This window comes from Sus scrofa, chromosome 13 (assembly GCF_000003025.6).
Source record: "Sus scrofa isolate TJ Tabasco breed Duroc chromosome 13, Sscrofa11.1, whole genome shotgun sequence".
Classification (NCBI taxonomy): domain Eukaryota; kingdom Metazoa; phylum Chordata; class Mammalia; order Artiodactyla; family Suidae; genus Sus; species Sus scrofa.
The window spans coordinates 111,260,220-111,283,375 of record NC_010455.5 but is presented as its reverse complement, the minus strand read 5'-3'; the positions used below and the strand labels follow the sequence as shown (position 1 = coordinate 111,283,375).

Here is a 23,156-nt window from a genome sequence, read left to right as displayed (position 1 = left end):
CAGCAACAGCTTCGATTAGACCCCTAGCCTGGGAACCTCCATACGCCGCAGGTGCGGCCCTAGAAAAGGCAAAAGACAAAAAAGAAAAAAAAAAAGAAAAGGGGGCAGAATGCCTAAATAGACATCTCTTCAAAGAAGACAAACAGACGGCCAATAGGCAGATGAAAACATGCTTAACATCATTAATTACTAGAGACATGCAAATCAAAACTACAATAAGGTAGCACCTCACGCCAGTCAGAATGACCATCATTAGGAAGTCAACAAATAACAAATGCTGAAGAAGGTGTGGAGAAAGGATACTCTCCTACACTGCTGGCAGGAATGTAAATTAGTACAACCACTATGGAAAACAGTATGGAGGTTCCTCAGAAAACTAAATATAGAACTACCATATGATCCAGCAATTCCACTCCTAGGCATATATCCTAGGAGCTTTTATTCAAAATGATACATGCACATACATGTATGCTCACTGCAGCACTATTCACAATAGCTAAGACATGAAAACAACATAAATGTCCATCAAGAGATGAATGGGTTAAGAATATGTGGTACATGTATACAATGGAATACTACTGAGCCATTAAAAAGAACAAAATATCATTTGTAGCAAAATGAATGCAACTAGAGATTCTCATACTAAGTGAAAGTCAGAAAGAGAAAGACAAATACCATATGATGTCACTTATATGTGGCATCTAAAATATGGCACAAATGAACCTATCTACAAAACAGAAATAGACTCACAAACATAGAGAAAGACTTGTGGCTTTCTCTTCTCATAGAGAAGAATGGGATAGGAGTTTGGGGTTAGTAGATGCAAACTATTATATTTTGAATAGATAAGCAATGATATCTACCATATAGCACAGGAAACTATATCCAGTCTCTTGGGATAGACCATGATGGAAGATAATATAAGAGAAGTAATTATATGTATGTGTGACTGGGTCACTTTCCTACATAGCAGAAGTTGGCAAAACATTGTAAATCAACTATATGTTAATTAAAAATAAAATAACCCACAAAAAAATAAGGTCCTACTATATAGCACAGGGAACTACATTCAATATCCTGTGATAAAGTATAATGGAAAAGAATGAAAAATATGAAAAAATACATATATGCATAACTGAGTGACTTCACGATAAGCAGAAATTAACACATCATTGTGAATCAATTATACTTCAATAAAATTTAAAATTAAAAGCCACAGACACCTTATTCTTATTCACTCAGCCACCTCTTGGACCCTGCTACCTAGCATGTCAAAACTTTTGAAGCTAACCACCACTGCTACTCTCAGGTAAAGTTAAAGTTAATAGGTAACAGAATACCATGTAAAGTGTTCTCACATGGATATATTTTTACTAAAAGATAATTTTAATGAACTCCTCCAGAAAATTATTCTCAGATTTTTATATAAAAGAAATGTATATTACCTTCAGAAAAGCATGAAATCTTGGTTTCTGTTTTTCACATTTAATAATTGTTTCCTTGCTCATTTCAAAGAAGTTCACAAAGGGAGGGTAGGTTTTTACCAAATCTTTTGACTGGAAACAAGAAAAAAAAAAAAAAACCAACATTAATTTGTAATATATGTTACCCATCATCAATCAAACTTAAAGTCAAATAATCTATAGTCAAAACTTGCATACTTGATGAAAAAGGAAAGTTTAAAATAAGTTTCTTCTCAAGTAAAATAAGAAATTTATTTTATAAACTTCTCGCTAGATACAAACATAAAGTTTTAAAACTTCCATAAATTCAAAATATAGTAATTATAGTTGATTAATGCAGAACCCAAGAACATGCTACTATTTATTAAAGGATCCAAACAACTATTATTACCCAAAAATGAAAACAAAATAAGGAACATGTCTTGACTAACTGAAGAGACTAACAAGTATCAAAAAGCTATGGAACAATGATTTTTGTCTTTGGCATTCTCAAGCAACCAGAAAAAAAATCTAAGGACCATGTAGTAGGCAGGAAAGTTAGGAGGCCTCAGAAAATAAAAGTAAATATGCAAGAACCCAAGACAGTGAAACTTATGAATCATATACCAAGAGACTGAAAGAAATCTATAGATCCTATTCACAGCACCTCATTCAAAATTAATATACCTTATTTGATAAACTTAAAGTATGCTATTCTTATCCCATGGAAGAAACAGTCCATTAGAAGCTTTATGCAAAGCAGGAGTTCCCGTCGTGGCGCAGTGGTTAACGAATCTGACTAGGAACCATGAGGTTGCGGGTTCGGTCCCTGCCCTTGCTCAGTGGGTTAAGGATCCGGCGTTGCCGTGAGCTGTGGTGTAGGTTGCAGACGCGGCTGGGATCCCGAGTTGCTGTGGCTCTGGCATAGGCCGGTGGCTACAGCTCCGATTGGACCCCTAGCCTGGGAACCTCCATATGCCGTGGGAGCGGCCCAAGAAATAGCAACAACAACAACAACAAAAAAAAAAAAATTTAAAAAAAAAAAAAAAAAAAAAAGAAGCTTTATGCAAAGCAAACACAAAGACAGCAAAAAATGTTATCAACTAAGGAAAGAGAAAAATAAAATCTCGATTATAGAAAATATGAAAAAGAATCATTTATCTGTGCCTTTTTATGAAGGGCAAGTAACATGATACATGATAAAATGTAGCACAATACATAAATTGGTGTTCCCGATGATGACCCTGAGCTGTAAACCAAGTGTTAGACTGTATACAGAGAGTATGTTTCAGAAAAACACATCTAATAGTTTAAAAACACAGCCATGTTAAAGTTTTAAAAGCTCTCCCATTTAAACAAGTGACTTTTATTCCTGTCAGCCCTTGATGACATTTTAATTTGAAAACTTAAAGACATAAAATACTTACATATTTAAGAAAGATATCACCAATGCTTTTGCTCTCATCCCAATTAACAATAAGGTCTTCCAGATCATCCTGAAAAAACACAAAATGAAACATTTAAGTTTGAATCTGACAATCTCTTAAAAATCTTTTAACATCTGAGATATTCATTTGAAATAAGCACTTTACAAAGTACCTTAATTCGATGTGCAAAACAATTAATAACATTCTTCCTCCTCAACCAAAAATTAACTTTCTGACTATACGGAAGATATCTTTCAAAAAATAATTTTAAAAAATATATAAAGAGGAGTTCCCATTGTGGCACAGCAGAAACGAATCCAACTAGGAACCATGAGGTTGCAGGTTCAATCCCTGGCCTCACTCAGTGGGTTAAGAATCTGGCATTGCCGTGAGCTGTGGCATAGGTCTTAGATGCAGCTCGGATCCTGTATTGCTGTGGCTGTGGCGTAGGTTGGCACTTGTAGCTGGGAACCTAGCCTGGGAACCTCCATGTGCTGCACGTGCAGCCCTAAAAAAAGAAACAATATATATAGAGAGAGAAAGTCAATAAATAAGACTATGCCTAACTTTCCAGTATAATATGATAGTTCTATATCTCCACATTAACTATAAAGCTGATTGGTAGGATCAATTATAGAAAACTATACTTTTGATCCAGCAGCTAAAGCATTTTACTTAATATCAGCCATCAGAAGCTGTACTCCATAGTAGGGGTCAGTAAACTATACTTAAAGGGTCGGATGGAATCTATTTTAAGGTTTAGAGGCCATATGGTTTCTGTCCCAAGTACTCAACTCTGTCCTTGTAGAGTGGAAGCAGCCATAGATAATATATGTGATTAAATGCGGCTGTGTATCAATAATAAAACTTTATCAAAAACAAGCAAAACTTCAGCAAAATCATAAAATGGCTGAATTTGATCCATTGACCAGTTTGATAATCTCTGATCTATAAAATCTCTCAATCATCTTAAGATACTACATATTTATAAATATTTAGAAGACATTTAAAAGCTTCATAAATAATAAAACACAAATCAGATAAAATGAGGTGCCAAGAAATGATATGCCCTAAGAGAAATTCTAAAAGTGATTTCAAAGTAGAAATAAATCAATAAACTTCTACCAGAGGCTCTCAAAGTATTATATGAAGACCCCTCACAACATACCTTTTTAGTGGGATCCATGATATTAAATATATTCATTTTGACACTAAGGGAATATTTGATTTTTTTTTTTTTTTTTTATCTTTTCTAGGGCTGCACCCATGGCATATGGAGGTTCCCAGGCTAGGGGTCTAATCAGAGCTATAGCCACCAGCCTACGCCAGAACCACAGCAACTCAGGATGTGAGCTGTGTTTGTGACCTACACCACAGCTCACGGCAATGATGGATCCTTAACCCACTGAGCAAGGCCAGGATTGAACCCACACCTCGTGGTTCCTAGTCGGATTCATTAACCACTGAGCCAAGATGGGAACTCTGACTTTTTTATTCTAATTCTCTCATAAGTATACAGCAGAGTTTTCTAGAGGCTACATGATGTGCGATACCACAGTAGAGTAAATTATGAAGCAGACATGAGAAAGAGTCTGCTATTAAGCCAGGCAGAAAAAAACATAAATGAACATCACACTTCTCACTATTTCTGTTTTGGAAATCACTTATTTTTCATAAAGAGTACATATTCCTGCTATTATATAATAAGTCATTATTATTTTAAGTGTATTAATCTATGTTTTTAAAACAGGGTATCTACATACAAAAAGATGAACTTAAATCCTCACCTCAGCCAAAAATGAACTCAATATTGTTTATAGACCTAGCTGTAAGAGCTAAACCAATACAACTTTTCCAAAGAAAACATAAGAGAAAATCTTTAAAACCTTGTGTTAGGCAAAAATTTCTTAGATATGACACCAAGAGCACATTACATTTTAAAAAATGGATTAATTGGACTTCATCAAAATTAAAAATTTGGGTACCTCAAAAGACACCATTAAAAAAATTAAATGACAACAACAGACTGGGAGAAAATATCTGCAAAACATACAGCTGATAAAGAACTTGTATCCAGAATTTATAGAGAACTCTCACAACTCGGTAAAATAACAAACAATTCAACCAAATAAAATGGGCCCCAGATTTAAGAACACATTTTACAAAGGAACATACAAATGGCTAATAACCACATGAAAAGAAGATAAACATCATTAATCATTAGGGAAATGCAAATCAAAACCACTTGACATCCTACACTATTTTTTTAAAAAAGTATTAAGTATTGGCAAAAATGTGGAGAAGGAAGTTCCCTGGTGGCCTAGAGGTTAAGGATTCAGCATTGTCACTGCTGTGTCTCAGGTTCAATCCCTGGCCCAGAAACTTCTGCATACCACAGGCATAGCCGAAAAAAAAAAAAAAAAAAAAAAAAGAATGTGGAGAAATTTGAACCCTCATTCATCATTACTGATGAAAATATAAAATGAGGTAAAAACCTGGCAGTTTCTCAAAAAAAAAAAAAAAAAAAAAAAAAAAAAATCTTTTTTTTTTTTTTTTTTTTTTGGTCTTTTTAGGGCTGTACACACGGCATATGGAGGTTCTGAGGCTAGGGGTCCAATCAGAGCTGTAGCCGCCAGCCTATGCCAAAGCCACAGTAATGTGTGATCAGAGCCGCGTCTGCCACCTACACCACAGCTCATGGCAACACCAGATCCTTAACCCATGGAGCGAGGTCAGGGATTGAACCCGCATCCTCATGGGTGGCAGTCGGGTCGCTAACCACTGAACTGCCACGGGAACTCCAGTTTCTCAAAAATTTTAAATGCAAGATTACCAATATGACCCAGGAATTCTACTCCTAAATATCTATGGAAGAGAATGAAAGCAGGACCACACAAAGATCTGTAAACAATGTTCAGAGCAGCATTATCCATAAGAGCCAAAAATCAGAAACAACCTCAATTACCATCAGTGGAGAATGTATAAAGAAATATGTCATAGTCATATAATGGACTATTATCTGGCCATATAAAACAAGTTACTAACATGCTACATCATAAATGAAATTTGAAAATATGCTAATTGAAATAAGCCAGATATAAGATACCACATATTGTACATTTACATTTATATGAAATACCCAGAAAAGACAAATACATAAGACAGAAAGTAGATTAGTGTTAGCATGGACCTGAGGGTAGGAGTGGGGATTAACTACAAATGGGCAAGAAGTATATCATTGGGGAAGGTGAAAATGTTCTAAAATGGACTTCTGGTGGCAGCTGCATTGTTTGGTAAAGTTATTAAAACCACTGAATCATATATTTTAAAAAGGTGAATTTAAAGACATAAAATATACCTCAAAAAAGCTGTTAAAAAAAAAACTGATGCATGTTAAAAAATATCTTTAAATTTCTGCTTTAATTTCAAGTACAGTTAATACCAATAGAAAAAACCCACACAAACCTAAGTTCCTCAATAACTTTTAAGAATGAAAAGGGTTCCTGAGACCAAATAATTTAAGAACCACTATCCTATACTCTGCAGATTCAGAAAAGTCAAAAGGGGAAAAAGTTACTTCTAATAGCATAAAAGTGAACTAAAACAAGAATAATTTAACAGCCCAGAGTCAAGTGAAAAGATTTAACTTAAAAATTGCACCGAAAAGAAAAAGGAAGACATAAAGGATTATAAATAAGACTAACCTTAGAACAAAATAATACAGTGAATTCTGGCAATGACTGACTAGTTTTAAATACCGGCTCTACAGTTTGTTAGTTCTGAGCCCTTGGGCAAGTTACTTAACCTCTGAGTGCCTCAATTTTCTATTCTGAAAAATGAGGATAGTAAGGACTTCAATCCCATAAAGGATTAAATTAGTTAAAATTTGTATAAAAGAATCTCCAACAGATAGAGGTACTCAAACTATTATTTTCCTATATATTTAATACAAAATAGGGGAGATATTTGGAAAATTATGATGCAAAAGAAAAAACCAGGAGTACCCATTGTGGCTCAGTGGTTAACGAATCCAACTAGGAACCATGAGGTTGCGGGTTTGATCCCTGGCCTCGCTCAGTGGGTTAAGGATCTGGCATTGCCATGAACTGTGGTGTGGGTCGCAGACGCGGCTCGGATCCCGCGTTGCTGTGGCTCTGGTGTAGGCCAGCGGCTGCAGCTCCGACTGGACCCCTGGCCTGGGAACCTCCACATGCCGTGGGAGCGGCCCTAGAAAAGGCAAAAAGACAAAAAAAAAAAAAGAAAAAAAAATACAGATCTGCCGATATAATCTACTGACACATTTTTAAAGTGTAAAAAACTATAGGATGGCTATATTATATTTACATAAGAATATTGTTATCAGAAAGCAAAATAATCTCCAGGCACTCTGAAAAGCAGTCTGCTTGGTTTCTGGTTAACTTTTAAGTCCTGGTGCCTAAATAAAGATTTCTGCCTTAACCAGGTGTTAGCTCAGGGACTAATTAATAAAGAAACTAAGGCTTAGAGAGATTAAGTTGCCCCAAATCACACAATTATGAACTAGTATTTACACTCAGGCTTATCTAACTTCAGATTCCTCCCCATTACAAGTTCCTCCCTATTACAAGCGAGGACTCAGGTTGGCAGGCAAGCCCAAGTGCATTACTCAACTATTTCTTACAATGTTTAGTGGGAATATGCTTGACCCAGTTTAGGACAGACACTGCGATATTCCTTCTCCTTGTCCATACACATTTCCCATAGGATGTTCCCAACTTTACCTCCTGGTCATAAGAAAGAACTCTATTGTTCTAAGACACAGAGCATAGCTCCTAAATCCTATTAGAAAAGTAGAAGGCATAGTAAACAGATGGGACTAAAAAAGCTAAGTTCCTTCCTTCTCTTCTTCCTTGTTAAGATTTCTACTGCACTATGCTTAGTGACTTTATATATATATATTTTGTTTGTTTGTTTGTCTTTTTGCCTTTTCTAGGGCCGCTTCCTGTGCGGCATATGGAGGTTCCCAGGCTAGGGGTCTAATCAGAGCTGTATCCACTGGCCTACACCAGAGCCAGAGTAATGTGGGATCCGAGCCGTGTGTGTGACCTATACCACAGCTCACACCAATGCCAGATCCTTAACCCACTAAGCAAGACTAGGGTTCAAACTTGCAACCTTATGGTTCCTAGTCAGATTCGTTAACCACTGCGCCATGACGAGAACTCCCTTAGTGACTTATAAATAAATGTAAAAATTGAGAATAAAAATTTTACGACCACCCATGAATCAGATGCTACTATTCCCATTTTACAAATATGAAAACTGAAGCCCTTACTTTACCTCAAACCCAAATCTACTTTATTCCAGTCCCTACCTGTAACCACCATGCACTGCTACAAAAATAGATATCAGTGCTTCTCAGAACACCGTATTAATGAGATGATGTGAAAAACTACAAACTTAAGCCACATTTACATGATTCATTTACGTACTAAAAGAATACATTCACAGCATAATAATCAAAAAGATAGCATTAGTAATAGCCAAGACATGGAAACAACTTAAGTGTCCATGAATGGATAGATGGATAAAGAAAATGTGGTATATACAATGAAATATTATTCAGCTATAAATATTTGTGAAAACACGGATGGACTTTGAGGGCATTAGGCCGACTGAGATAAGTCGGAGAAAGATCTGACCTATACATGATGTCTGATTATGAGTTACTGTATGATTTCATATATGTGGAATCTAAAAAAATCCCAAATTCATAGATACAGAGAACAGACTGGTAATTGCCAGAGGCAGAGGGTGGGTGAAACGGGTGGTGGTCAAAGGAGCAAAGGGATAATGATTCAAAAGAATAAATGAGGGAGTAAGAAATTTTACTTTTTTTATAATGATTTAGAAATTTTAAGTACAACACTAATTTAGCTAATCAGAAGTACCTGAAAAACCACAATATACACAATCTAAAAAGGATTACTACCAACCTAACATACACAAATTTACCTTTATCTTAGTGTGTACATCAAGGATATCTGGAATACTACCAAAAATAGTCTTAATCTCTTCTGGCGCAAGGATAGGCCCACCACGTTGTCCTTCCTCTTCCAATGGTACTTGAAATAACTAAAAGGTTAAAAAAGGACTAGTTTAGGTGCATTGTGGGGAAAAGAAAAAAAAATTAAATCTAACATACAGTGATTAAAGAAGCGATAACATGTTAGAAAAGAAAAAATTTAAAAACTACTTCTTTCTAAATTTGAGACCTTTCCTCATAACATTCTCTAATCTATTTTATCCTACTTACTTATACATCTTGTGTATGTGTGTATATATAACCTTGCAATAAAATGCTATGTTAGAATCTAATAAAAGTTTATCACAGTTCTACAAATCATTAAAATTATTAGTACAATAGATTAATTTCTACTTTTTTATTCAAGTTACTAAGGAAGAAAGCAATAAGCAGTCAGTTATTTCCTGGCAGCAAAAATACTTGGTTTAGAGAGACTGGATTGGAAATTAGAAGACCTGTTTGCATCCGTGTTGCTGCTTCTGTCAAATCTTAAAAAATAAAAGGAAAAAGAACCTCTAGAACTAGTAAGTGAATTTAGCAAGGTCCCAGGATACACGGTCAGTACACACATACATGCATGCACACAATCATGCATGCACACTGCAAAAATCATATTTCTATATACCAATAATGTACAAATTGAAACCAATATTTTAAAAGTAGTATCATTTATGATAAAAATTAAGTATAAATATAATAAATCACATACATGATGCTGAGAACTACAGAATGTTGATGAAAGAACTCAAAGAAGACCTAAATAAATGAAGATATATGGTCATGGACTGAAAGAGTCAACAGAGTAAAAATGTCAATTCTTCCCCCAAAGTGATTTATGGATTTACCTCAATGCCTAACAAAAATGCCAAGATTTTTTTTGTAGATAAAGAAAATGTGATTTTAAAAACTTATATTTTTTTTTTTTAGTTTTTTTTTTAGGGCTGCACCCACAGCATATGGAAGTTCACAGGCTAGGGGTCAAATTAGAGCTGCAACTGCCGGCCTACACCACAGCTCACAGCAATACTGGATCCTTAACCCACTGAACAAGACCAGGTATCAAAACTTTGTCCTCATGGATTCTAGCCGGATTCATTACCACTGAGCCACGATGGGAACGCCTCTAAAAAGTTATTATATGCAAGGGCAAGAACTTCTTACTGTAAAACTGCAGTATTCAAGATAGTGCAGGATTGGTGAAGGGAGAAACATTCAAGATCAACAAAACAGAACAGAGTCTAGAAACAAACCCACGCAAATATGGCCAAGTAATTTTTTGACAAAAGTACAAAAGTAATTCTGTGGAGGAAGGGTAGTTCTCCAACAAATGGCACTCTAACTTAAAAACTTCTTAGAAAAAGATTTAGAATAAGACATTCTCACAGGAACATTTCATAGGAAAAAAATATTTGTGAATCACACATTGACAAAGTACTTGTATTCAAAATACATTAAAAAATTTTCAAAACTCAGGAAGGAAATAAGCTAAGTAAAAGTGGGCCAGACCTTTAAACAGTTATTTCAATTTAAAAAAAAAAAAAACGGATGTCAAATAAAGACAAGAATAGATGCTCGGTACACTAGTCATTTTGGAAATGTAAATTAAAGTCATGGTGAGATATCACTACACACCTATTTGAATGGCTAAATAAAAAAATACCAATAACACGAAGCAATGGTAAAGATGTGAGCAACTGGAACTCTAACACATTGCTGGCGGAACTGCAAAATTATGTATCTCCCCTTGAAAAATGTTTGACTGTTTCTTTTAAAGTCAAACAACACTTACCATATGATCCAGCTATTCTCATTCCTAGGTGTTTACCCAAGAGAAATGAAAATTTATGTTCACATAAAACTTGCACACAAATGTTGATAAAGGCTCTATTTATAGCCATTCAAAACTGGAAACACTTAAATGTTCTTTAATAAGTCAACAGATAAATTGTAGTACAACCATACTATTCAGCAATAAAAAGGATCAAACATTTTATTTTTTTATTTTGGAGGACACACCCATAGCATATGGAAATCCCCAGGCTATGGGTCAAATCCAGCCTATACCACAGCCACGGCAATCCCAGATCCGAGCTATGTCTGTGACCTATACTGCAGCTCATGCCAGATCCTTAACCCACTGAGCAGAGGTGGGGCCAGGGATAAAACCTGCATTCTCAATACTAGTCAAGTTTGTTTCTGCTAAGCCACAATAGAAACTCCAGGATCAAACTATTGATACACAGAAGTTAGATGAAACTCAAAGGCTAAAAGAAGCTAAGCCTAACAGAGTATATACTACATGATTCCATTTTTATGGTGTTTTCAGAAAAGACAAAATTACAGTGATGGAGAAGAGATCAGTGTTTACCAGGAGCTGGAATGAGAAAAGAGTATGACAAAAGGAATAGTACCAGGAATTTTGGGAGGATGGAAATATTCTGTATCCGAATTGTAGTGGTACTTCCACAAATTTTCATGTGTTAAAATTTTTAGAAATGCACATCAAAGAAAAAGTCGATCTTACTGTACAATTTAAAATAAAATTTTACTTAAATTTTAAAAAGTTAATTGACTATTCAAAGTAAAAATAATAATGTATTATTGGGTTCTTAACACATGCAGAAGTAAAATGAATGGTAATAGCACAAAGGCCCAGAGCGGATGAATGGGAAATTTTAAAAAAGGAAAGAAAAAGAAAAAAAGAAAGTACACTGTAAATAGTAAGAAACTACATTACTATTATGAATTGTTGGAGTTTCCGTTGTGGCTCAGTAGTGATGAACCCTACTAGTGTCCATGAGGATGCAGGTTCAATCCCCAGCCCCGCTCAGTGGGTTAAGGATCTGGTGTTACCTTAAGCTGTGGTGTAGGTCACAGACATGGCTCAGATCCTGAAGTGCTACGACTGTGGTGTAGGCTGGCGTCTGCAGCTCTGATTAGACCCCTAGCCTGGGAACTTCCATATGTCATGGGTACAGCCCTAAAGACATTAAAAAAAAAAAAAAAAATTTTTATTTTTAAGAATTACTACAACGTTACACAGTGGCTGCAGTGTAGGCCAGCAGCACCAGCGCTAATTTGACCCCTAGCCTAGGAACCTCCATATGCCCTAAAAAGACAAAAGACAAAAAAAAAAAAAAAAAAAATTCACATCAGTATTACTAGCACTAGTAAAAGAAACAAATAGCAACAAAATAAAACAAATTAATTCCAATGTCTATTAAAAGTTAAATAATCTTTTATATTTACACAGGAAAATGAATTACTGCTACATGCAATGACACAGATGTGTCTCAAAAACATTCCTATCTAGTGAAAAAAGCAAGGCACTAAAAAAAATATATGAGTATTGTTACATTTCTAAGTTTGATTTCCGACACATATGTGATAGATCTTTAAGGAAAATAAGTACAAAATTCTAGATGGTGATTATCTCTAAGAGAGGGTAAAGGAATGAGATTGGGGAAAAAAGCAAAATAGATAACACAAAAAAATTAGAAAGAAAGAAATCTGTATGTTTATAAGCATTCCTTTATCTAGTCAACATTTAATTTAAAATCTTAAACAAAAATATTCAGACAACCAAAATACATATTCATTAAAACCTCAGAGTAGGCTTGGAATTCCCACTGCGGCACAGTGGAAACAAATCCAACTAGTAACCATGAGGTTGCCGGTTCAGATCCCTGGCCTTGCTCAGTGGGTTAAGGATCTGGCAATGCCATGAGTTGTGGTGTAGGTCACGGATGTGGCTTGGATCCTGTGTTGCTGTGGCAGTGGCGTAGGCTGGCAGCTGTAGCTCCCATTCATCCCCTAGCCTGAGAACTTCCATATGCCACAGGTGTGGCCCTAAAAAGCAAAACAAAAACAAACAAACAAAAAAACCTCACAGTAGTCTTAAAACAGTTCTACTGTGTTGATTTTAATTTAGTTAGCCAAAAAAAACCATCGATTCTATCTTTCTAATATTTCTCAAATCTATCCTCTTTTTAGTTTTACTGATACTATCCTAAGTTTAGGTTCTCAAAATCTCTAAAAAACTGCTGAAATAACCTCCAAATTTATCTCTTCTCCACAATTTCCCCCTTTTCAATACCTCTTTCAAAGTGAACCAAGTGACTTTCTAAAATACCAGTCAGATGATATCATCGTCCCCTTCCCATTAAAAATTCCTCTGTACTTACAGATGACACAGCATTCTGTACAAATGCCTTTTCCATTTAGGCCTGGGAGTATGGGTATTTCTCTGTACCCATACTCCCAGACCCTACCCAGGTGCCCTTAACCCACCCTAAACCCTCTGTATTACCTTGAATGATAGCATCTTCGATTGTTTATATTGTTAGAACAACTGCAAATATACTTCCCACCCATACTCTGCATGAACCAGTCATGCTTCAATTTCTATTTTATGATACTTTTTGCAATGTTCAACCTACTGAAAAATCCAGCCCAATACCTTCCTTAAGCTGAAAGAGGAATAAAATTCTCACAGTACAAATCTCCAAGTACCTTAACTAAACCTCCCTCATGATGCTCATAACCTTCCACTCGGTATTATAATTAGCTATATTTTCTCTCCTCTTTCAGTCTAAACTCCTTTAAAAGAAGAATCCACATTAACCCCTGGCATAATACTTTATGAGAAAATACTTAGGCACCTAAGTATTATATGGAATAAACAAGGAAGTTTTCAGATAATCATTTAATTTAGGGGCTAAATTAAGTTTTATTTCAAATCCAAATTTAAAAAACAAAGCCTAAAATAAAGCTTAAAGAGAACACAATCATGAATTTAGGCCACAATCTTTTACGTAAACTTAGGTGAGTTTACACTAAGCACAGTGGTATGAAACTCTGTCTACAGTGTAATTTACAAGTGCTTTTCAAAAAGAAGGTTTAGTGAATTTAATTGATATGCAAATTAAAATTATGAAACACCAGTGCATTTACCATGGCCTGAAAGGATTTACTTTTCCAGGTAATAAATTTCCAGGAAAGTACATGAATAGTTTATGCCAAAGAGATTTTCTGCTACTCAACCACACTTTGGCTGACTATAAAAACTTCAACAACTCATCCGGGATAACTTCTCTTGAGGAAGAAGTACAGAACTGACTTAAAACAAGTAAAGTTTAATACAAGAGAGGACCTCATAAAACCATGACTACTGTTAAACAAATTAACAGTGAAGAATAACTTCTCTATGATACCAAAAAAGAAGACTTTTCATTTCTTATTCACGCATTTTATCAATGATACAAACAAGTAAACACCATTATAATGGACCCTAATGAGTTATATTAAGAATTAAAAGAGGTCAGCTAAAAATTAAGCCCAAACTCCCTATCATTTTTCTATTCAAAGACAACTTGGTGGTATCAACTGTATTTTCCTGACAAACTATCTCCTTTAGAACCACAAACAAATTTATTCCTTCTTTCTACAGATTCCAAAATCATGTCCTATTACTGAGTCTTTCAGAACATTGAATTTTTATTACTTTATATCTTCTTCAATCTCATCCTACAAGGATTCATTAGAATTGTTTTTCTTCAGAAATAACTTCATAGTTCATCTTAATAACAGTAAGCAACAAGTTAACATTTACTTGACTACTGCCTCATTTAAGAAGAACAAGACACATGAAAGGATTACTAAAAAAAAATTACTGGAGTTCCCATCATGGCGCAGCAGAAATGAATTCCACTAGGAACCAAGAGGTTGCATGTTGCATCTCTGGCCTCGCTCAGTGGGTTAAGGATCCAGCGTTGCCATGAGCTGTGGTGTAGGTCACAGACTTGGCTCGGTTCCCGTGTTGCTGTGGCTGTGGCGTAGGCCAGCAACAACAGCTCTGATTAGACCCCTAGCTTAGGAACCTCCATATGCCGCAGGTACGGGCCTCAAAAGACAAAAGCCAAAAAAAAATCACTGACATCCATAATCTTATGCTTCACTGCTAACTGCTTTTTCATACACATACAGTACTAAATAAAGCAATGACTCTAGAATATATACTATCAGAAGAAGCTATCTAAATATAAATGCAGGAGTTCCCGTTGTGGTTCAGCGGAACAAATCTTAACTAGTATCCATGAGGATGCAGGTTCAATCACTGGTCTCATTCAGTGGGTTAAGGAACCGGAGTTGCCATGAGCTGTGGTGTAGGTTGCAGACATGGCTCAGATCTAGCATTGTTGTGGCTGTGGCATAGGCTGGCAGCTATAGCTCCGATTCAACCCCTAGCCTGGGAACTTCCATATGTTGAGGGTGCAGCCCTAAAAAGCAAAATATCAAAAAATATATATAAATGCAGTAACTGGACATGGAACCTGCAAACTTCTGAACTAAACTCAGTCCCCTCTAAGATCGTCTATTGAGAATCCTTCTCCTCAATATCACTATTTTAAAAAAAGAGGTGCTATTTCTGCACAAATAAAAGCTTCTATTACAGTTATGGCATTTCCCTAATGGCAGTTTTTAGCATACATTTTCATTTTTAATATCTATGTTCAAATTCTATACTTATATAATTTTCTTTTAAAAGGTAATACATCTTAGATTCTTTTCCTTATGAACACAGAAACAGAAATCATTTTTCCAAACTCTTACCTGAATAATTGTGGCCAATATATTTACATAATTACTTTCAGTCTGATAGAGCTCTTTTGCAACTTGCCACCGGGCTGACTGCTTTGAAGGAACTGGAGTGGAATTTTTAGAAGATTTCGTACAAGACTTTGGTGTTTCTAAAGGGTAAAAGGAAGAAAGGCTTAAAATAAAAGCCAGCTATAAGTACCAAACACTAAACAGATTTAACAGATAAAAAGGGAAGCATATCTCCTCTTATAAATATATCACCATACACATTTTCAGTAAAACAGAATTTCCTCCTAGAATAAGGCCAGAAAAAAATAATGGTCAAGTAACCTTCAAAAATGTCAAGATCATTAAAAACAAAGATTTTAAAAAGAACTGTTCCATGTAAGAGACTACCCAAAGAGATAACATAACAACCTGTGATCCTGGACTGGATCCTAGACCAGAAAAAAAGAACTGTTTCCTTTGCTAAAAAGCACTTTACATAAAAACTGAAAGTCTATGGAGTTCCCTGGTGGCTTAGCAGGTTAAGGATCCAGCACTGCCACTGCTACGGCTCAGGTCACCACTATGGTGTGGGTTTCATCCCTGGCCTGGGATCTTCCACAAGCCAAAATTTGTGGGCACAGCCAAAAATAAATAAATAAATGAAAATATAAAACCAAAAAAAAAAAAAAATCAGAAGGTCTACAGAGTAGATCATAGTAAGAAATGCTAATTTCCTAACTGTACTGCATTTATATAAGAAATGCTCCTATATTCTGGGAAATACACAATTAAGTATATAGAGGTAAAGGTACATCATATCTGCAACTCACTCTCCAACAATGCAGATATAAAATATACGTGTGTAGAAAAACAGGGAGAGAAAATGAATGAATACTAAAGCAAATATGGCAGAATATTTCTACTTAAAAAAACTTAGAGGGCAGGAATCTTTAGAGCAACACACAAAAATATTTAAGTTAAAAAAAGGAGCAAGGAATTCCTGCAGTGGATCAACAGGATCAGTGGCATCTCTGAGTGCTGGGACGCAGGTTTATTCCCTGTCCCCATATAGTGGGTTAAGAATTAGGTTTTGCTGCAGCTGCAGCTCAGATCTGATCCTTGGCCCAGGAACTCCATATGCCATGGGGCAGCCAAAAAAGAAAAAAAAAGAGAGGAAATGGTTGTTATGATTACACAATTATGATAATGGAAAACGCTTATCATACATATAAAGAAAGTCTCTTAAAAAAAACTCAACACTAACTGTAAATTTTGTGTTAGTTCAAAGTATCTTAACATATACTAAAACATAAATATTTTAAAATTTGTTTAGAAGCACAAAAGACCCAGAATAGCCAAAGACATCCTGAAAAAGAAAAATGGAACTGGAGGAATCAGGCTCCCGGACTTCAGACTATACTACAAAGCAACAGTCATCAAAACCGTATGGTACTAGCACAAAGACAGAAATACAGATCAGTGGAACAGGATAGAAAGCCCAGAATTAAACCCACGCACCTACAGCCAACTCATCTATGACAAAGGAGGCAAGAATATACAATGGAGAAAGGACAGCTTGTTCAATAAGTGGTGCTGGGAAAACTGGACAGCCACATGGAAAAGAATGAAATTAGAACACTCCCTAACACCATACACAAAAATAAACTCCAAATGGATTAAAGACCTAGATATAAGACGAGACACTATAAAACTCTTAGAGGAAAACATAGGCCAAACACTCTCTGACATAAACGACAGCAACATCTTCACAGATCCACCTCTTAAGAGTACTGACAATAAAAACAAAGATAAACAAATGGGACCTAATCAAACTTCAAAGTTTCTGCACAGCAATGGAAACGCTAAACAACATGAAAAGGCAACCCACAGAATGGGAGAAAATCTTTGCAAGTGAATCAACTGACAAGGGATTAATCTCCAAAATTTATAAACACCTTCTGCAGCTCCATACCAAAAAAAACAAACAACCCCATCCAAAAATGGGCAGAAGATCTAAACAGACAGTTCTCCAAAGACATACAAATGGCCGAGAAACACATGAAAAGATGTTCAACATCACTCATTATTAGAGAAATGCAAATCAAATCCACTCTGAGGTACTACCTTACACCAGCCAGAATGGCCATCATCCAAAAGTCTACAAACAAGAAGTGCTGGAGAAGGTGTGGAGAAAAAGGAACACTAGTACACCGCTGGTGGGATTGTAAATTGATGCAACCACTGTGGAAAGCAGTATGGAGATTCCTCAGAAAACTAAACATGGAACTACCATTTGATCCAGCAATCCCACTCCTGGGCATCTATCCAGAGAAAACCACGACTCACAAAGACACATGGACTCCAATGTTCATTGCAGCACTATTTTCAATAGCCAAAACATGGAAACAACCTAAATGTCCATCAACAGAGGAGTGGATCCAGAAGATGTGGTACATATACACAATAGAATATCACTCAGCCATTAAAAAGAACAAAATACCAGCATTTTTAGCAACATGGATGGACCTAGAAACTATCATGTCAGTGAAGTCAGCCATACAATGAGACACCAACATCAAATGCTTTCACCGACATGTGGAATCTGAAAAAAGGACAGACTGAACTTCTTTGCAGAACAGATGCTGACTCACAGACATTGAAAAACTTACAGTCTCCGGAGGAGACAGTTTGGGGGGTGGGGGGATGTGCTTGGGCTGTGAAATTGGTTTGTTATGATCATTATACAACTACAGATGTGATAAATTCATTTGAGTAATTAAAAAAAAAATCTCAACATTAACTGTAAATTTTTTGTTAGTTCAAAGTATCTTAACATATATTAAAGCATAAATTCTAACCCAAAGTGGACAAAGAATGCATTAGCATATTTGATATGTATTTCAAGAAAATAAAATTTAATGAAATTTCATAAAAGCTTAAAATATATTTTCTTATTATCAATATGGTTAGAATACATCAACATTATATACAGAATGTCCTAATAGCAAGTTTCTCAACAGGAAAAGAAACATAAAATATAATAGAATGACATGAAAAAGACTATATAGTCTCAGCATATCAATTTTATTTAATTACTCAATGATAAATCATCTTAAGCATTAATAAAACTATCATGCATATTGCGGAGTTTTGAATGTTAAAAGGAAAAAACATACAAACCAAAAAAGCAGACTTCAAAGCAATTCCCACTTGCCATGCACTAGTTTAGGCTACTCTCACTAGACCTAGGAGCCTCTGCCACTACAGCATACTTTATGGGGAAAAAATTGATGCACACTGATCTAATTTAATGATTAGGTCTAGGCAGTGATCTCCAAAGTGGGGATTCTATTATAGAGAATATCTAATAAATTAGTATAATTGTCATGTCTGATTTCTTTAGTGGTTGATTTTCTCCCATCCCCTCAACTTCACATTCCAACTTCAGTCCTTTATGATCATCTCTCACCATCTCATGCCCATTATGTCCATTACAATTGTGGAACCAGTAAATTCCCAGTAGATGTAATCATAATCCCCTGCCCAAGCACATGTTCCAACTTTCCCGAATGCCTATATTAGATGCTTCTCTAAAACTGTTCTATCTTCCTTCAAAATATAAACTTTCTATTTTTGCTGAAGCACCATTTTTTCCATTTAATACCCTGTCGTCATCTCTTATTTCCTTCCTATCACTCCATCCCATCAATATTTCCCCAGTCCTTACTTTTCTTTCCAAAAATCATCAATCCTGGTTTCGGACCTTATCACCTTGTAGGCCAAGCCACTAGAGGTTACTTCACCATCAGGCTATCTCTAAAGTGCCTTATTTCTAATCATTCTTAAGAATAATCCACTACAAACCTTTACTTACTCAGTGAATTACACTGCTGCTCAAGTTTCTAAAGTTCCTTGCTAATGGCAATATACAGATGAGACATGCCAGTCTGATTTCGAAGTCCTCTAATATTAAGATTCAATTAACGTTTCTAATTTTCTTACTCTTCTATACTCTAAACAAACTGACTTACTATTCCCTAAAAACTCAATTTGTATACCATTGTCTGTACTCCTGCTCCTCGTATAATTTCAAATTCACCTCAGTCTTCTGTGTCTACCTTAAATTGACTTTAAATTCCTTCCATGAATATTTAGTGCCTACCTACTCTATACCAGACACTGGGAATAAAACAAAGAATAAGATAGACAAGGTTCTTGTTCCCTTCAAGCTTACATTCTGGTGAAGCAAATAAAATAATAAAGGAGTAAACAAATGATTTCTAACAGTGGTAACTACTATTGAAGACAGCAGTTAGGTAATAGGTTGGTAGGAAGGAGTAGTGGGATAGGAATTTAACTTTACAAAGTAAGATTTCTATAAGACAGAACAAGTATAAAGTTCCTGAGGTCTGGCTGTAGTAGTAAAATCTGAAGATTATTAAGATATTGTGATTGGAGAGACTTACACAATATTACTGGAGGAAGTTACCACATGAGGTTAGAAGTAGTTGAGGAAGGATTACGTAGGTACCTGGAAGCTATAGTAATACACCACTGAATGATTTCAAGCAGAGGAATGGTATGAACTCAATTATATTCTTCTAGAGACCTAAGCGCTGCATGTATAAAGGCAAAAACAAACATAGGAGGAAAAATGAATACATGGAGACAATTTAGGGGACCACTGAAATCGTCCAAGAGACCCTTTTTATAAAAAGGCCGATAAAGGAAAGGTAGCAAAAGAATAGAGTTGGAAGTGGTAGAGAAAAGGAAGAGTCCTAACCTGATTATGTTAAGGATATATATTAGACATGAACAAGGAAGTGTCAAGTACACAGCTGGACAGGGAAGACCTCAAACCTGGGAGTCATCGGCATATAGAAAAGCCAAGGAGTTTTATGAGATCATTTACAAATAATTCAATAGAAAAGATGCAACTCAGGAAAAACATTACACATTTAGAGTTGGAGAAAGAAGTTAGTTCAAGGAGAATAATGAGTGATGTACAAAAGCCAAAATTTAAAAATGTGATCAAGAAGGAGTAGCTGTTCATGTGCTGAATGCTGTTGATTACACAAAAGCTGTCAGTCTCTCCAAGACAAATTTCATGCAGAAAGAATGAAGTTCTATTGGAATGGATTGAAAAGACATGGCAAGGAAATGAGACAATGGATCAAGGTAATTCTTTGAAGGGCACTTATGGAAAAGGGAAGGGAGAAAAGGGATAGTAAGTGGAGAGTATTTTGGGCTCAAGGAAGGTTTTGACTGTTTTGTAAACTAAAAAACACAACATTATTTGTGTGCAAACTTAAAAAACAAAAAACGGGAAAATTGAAGATCAAGGGAATAGTTAATTGTAGGTGCTGTATTAGCTGAGCACAAAGTAAATTCACCTTCCTTGGACTTCATTGAACCTATTTTCTTTTTAATTCATGTGACATTTTCTTTAATTCCTGTGCAATAAGAATTTGCTCTTTGAACAGTTCTATCACTTCCTAGCTGTGTGATCCTTAAAAAAGGTTTACTTCTCTAACCCCAGTCTAGTGATCTGTTAAACAGGAACAATAAAACTTATAAATACTCAAAATAGATAAATATTTAGCATATATCAAGCAATCATAAAGGAGAGAATTTTCATGTGCCTTTTCTCCTCAGCTAGAATAAGTCATTACAAGCAGAGCCTTTCATATTCACTGTAGAAGACATTTATCTATATTCTAATAATTATTCCACTAAATTTAAAGATCAATTTTTTTAAATGTGAATTACCTGCATAGTTAATGCTAGATTCTGGTGTGTTGGAGATATCTAGGAGTGACCCTATAGAAAGGGAATGTTCTGCTGATGGGCGCTTACGGGGAGGGAAGGGTGACATGTCTGTCTCTCTTGAAAGCTGAGCAAGTGTCTCTTTTAAACGACGTCTTTTCCGATTGCTGCTTGGGGTATTTAGAGAGAGCAATGACACTGACTTCTTGAGCTCAGGTGTATTAGCCTGCAATCAAAAGCACAAAAAGCTCAATTTTACTTTTGTACTTCTTTACTGAGTCAGGAACAAAAGAAAAATAATCTACAAGTCTGACAAAGTCTGAATTTTGCACAACAATTTTACAACTATATATTCTTCCTGGTAATTCAGAAGCTTCAAAAAACATAATAGGAGTTTCCATTGTGGCTCAGCGGGAACAAATCTGACTAGCATCCATGAGGGTGCAGGTTTGATTCCTGGCCTTGCTCAGTGGTTAGGTATCAGGGGTTGCCATGAGCTGTGGTGTTAGGTCACTGACATGGCATGGATCCTGAGTTGCTGTGGCTGTGGTGTCAGCTGGAGGTTACAGCTCCAATTTGACCCCTAGCCTGGGAACCTCCATATGCCATGAGTGCAGCCCAAAAAAGCAATCAATCAATCAATAAAAATACTAGTTAGAGGACCACTGCAATTATCTAACCCCTAAAGAACCATTTTTTTTCCCATGGCACTATTACCATTACATATTCATCTGTAAGTTTGTTTACTGTCTCCTGCCTGCTAGGTCATAAACTCTACAATAGGGACCATGCATATTTTATTCACCGTATTCCTGGCATTTAAGCACAATGCTTGGACATCATGCTCTCCAATATCTGTCGAATATCACTAGCTTTTAAGAGGCCTCCCCGAAATCTAAGGCATATTTTTTAAACATTAAGAACCTGACATTGAGAATGGAAGAGTCCAAAGAGAAAACAACAGAGTATATATTTAGATTTGATAGAAACACAATAAATATATATCTTCAATATTCCATTCAAAAGTATTAAATCCCACACTGAAGTAAATTTTCCCTTAAGGCCTGCTTCTTTTCCTTTATGTCACATTTTGGTGGATGATACTACTCTTCATCGAGATCCAGCATGAAAGCTGGATTTTCCTTGCCTATCTTCCTTCTACTATGTAGAGTCCTTTTTTAAAATGACATCTCTCTCCTAATATTCTTCAATGGCTTCCAATATTTATAGGATAAATTTAAACTCTCAAAACTTCATTGTGCCTCCCTAGTCAGCCTTATCTGCTGGCCTTCTTTCCCACACTCTTCCCTAAAGTCCTACTAAACAACTTGCTACTTTAACATACTTTCAAGCTTTCATTCCCTCTCCCACTTACTGTCTAACTTGGATGTCCTTATCAGGTTAGCCTAAGAAGCTGGCTCAACATTTATTTGCCCTATTCAATCCTGCCTGAGTCTCTCAGAGTGAAGCTAGTTAGATAACATAGATTACTCAATTATAGCATATTTCATTCTGCACTGGTACTATCTGCATATCTTTAAGTTTTTAAGTTTTTGAAGATAGGACTATTATTGTTCATAATAGTATTAAAGAATTAGTACAGAATGACAATATTAAATTAAAATAACATCTAATACATTAAAACTACATAGACTATTACTCATTATCCAATTATTCTGAAACTTCTAAACATGGCATAAAAAATGATCTGTATGCTAATTATACTATGCTCTTTTGGGATAGGAAAGTATCATCTTTATATAATCACAGTCACAGGACAAATGACTAAGAGACAAAAAGCATACCTTTTCATACAAATACATAGTTTCTCCAGCTCGTGCATCCATTTGAATGCTTCCCCAGAACCAC

At 35.6% G+C, this 23,156-nt stretch overlaps 1 protein-coding gene across 1 annotated transcript in view; it reads right to left on the bottom strand.

The window, feature by feature from the left end:
* ECT2 (epithelial cell transforming 2) overlaps positions 1-23,156 on the bottom strand; it is a 62,532-nt gene that overhangs the window by 27,371 nt on the left and 12,005 nt on the right. The window contains 6 exon segments of the mRNA XM_021069804.1: positions 1,446-1,556; positions 2,870-2,938; positions 8,864-8,983; positions 15,546-15,682; positions 21,291-21,513; positions 23,093-23,155. Coding sequence (XP_020925463.1) covers positions 1,446-1,556; positions 2,870-2,938; positions 8,864-8,983; positions 15,546-15,682; positions 21,291-21,513; positions 23,093-23,155 — 723 coding nt within the window.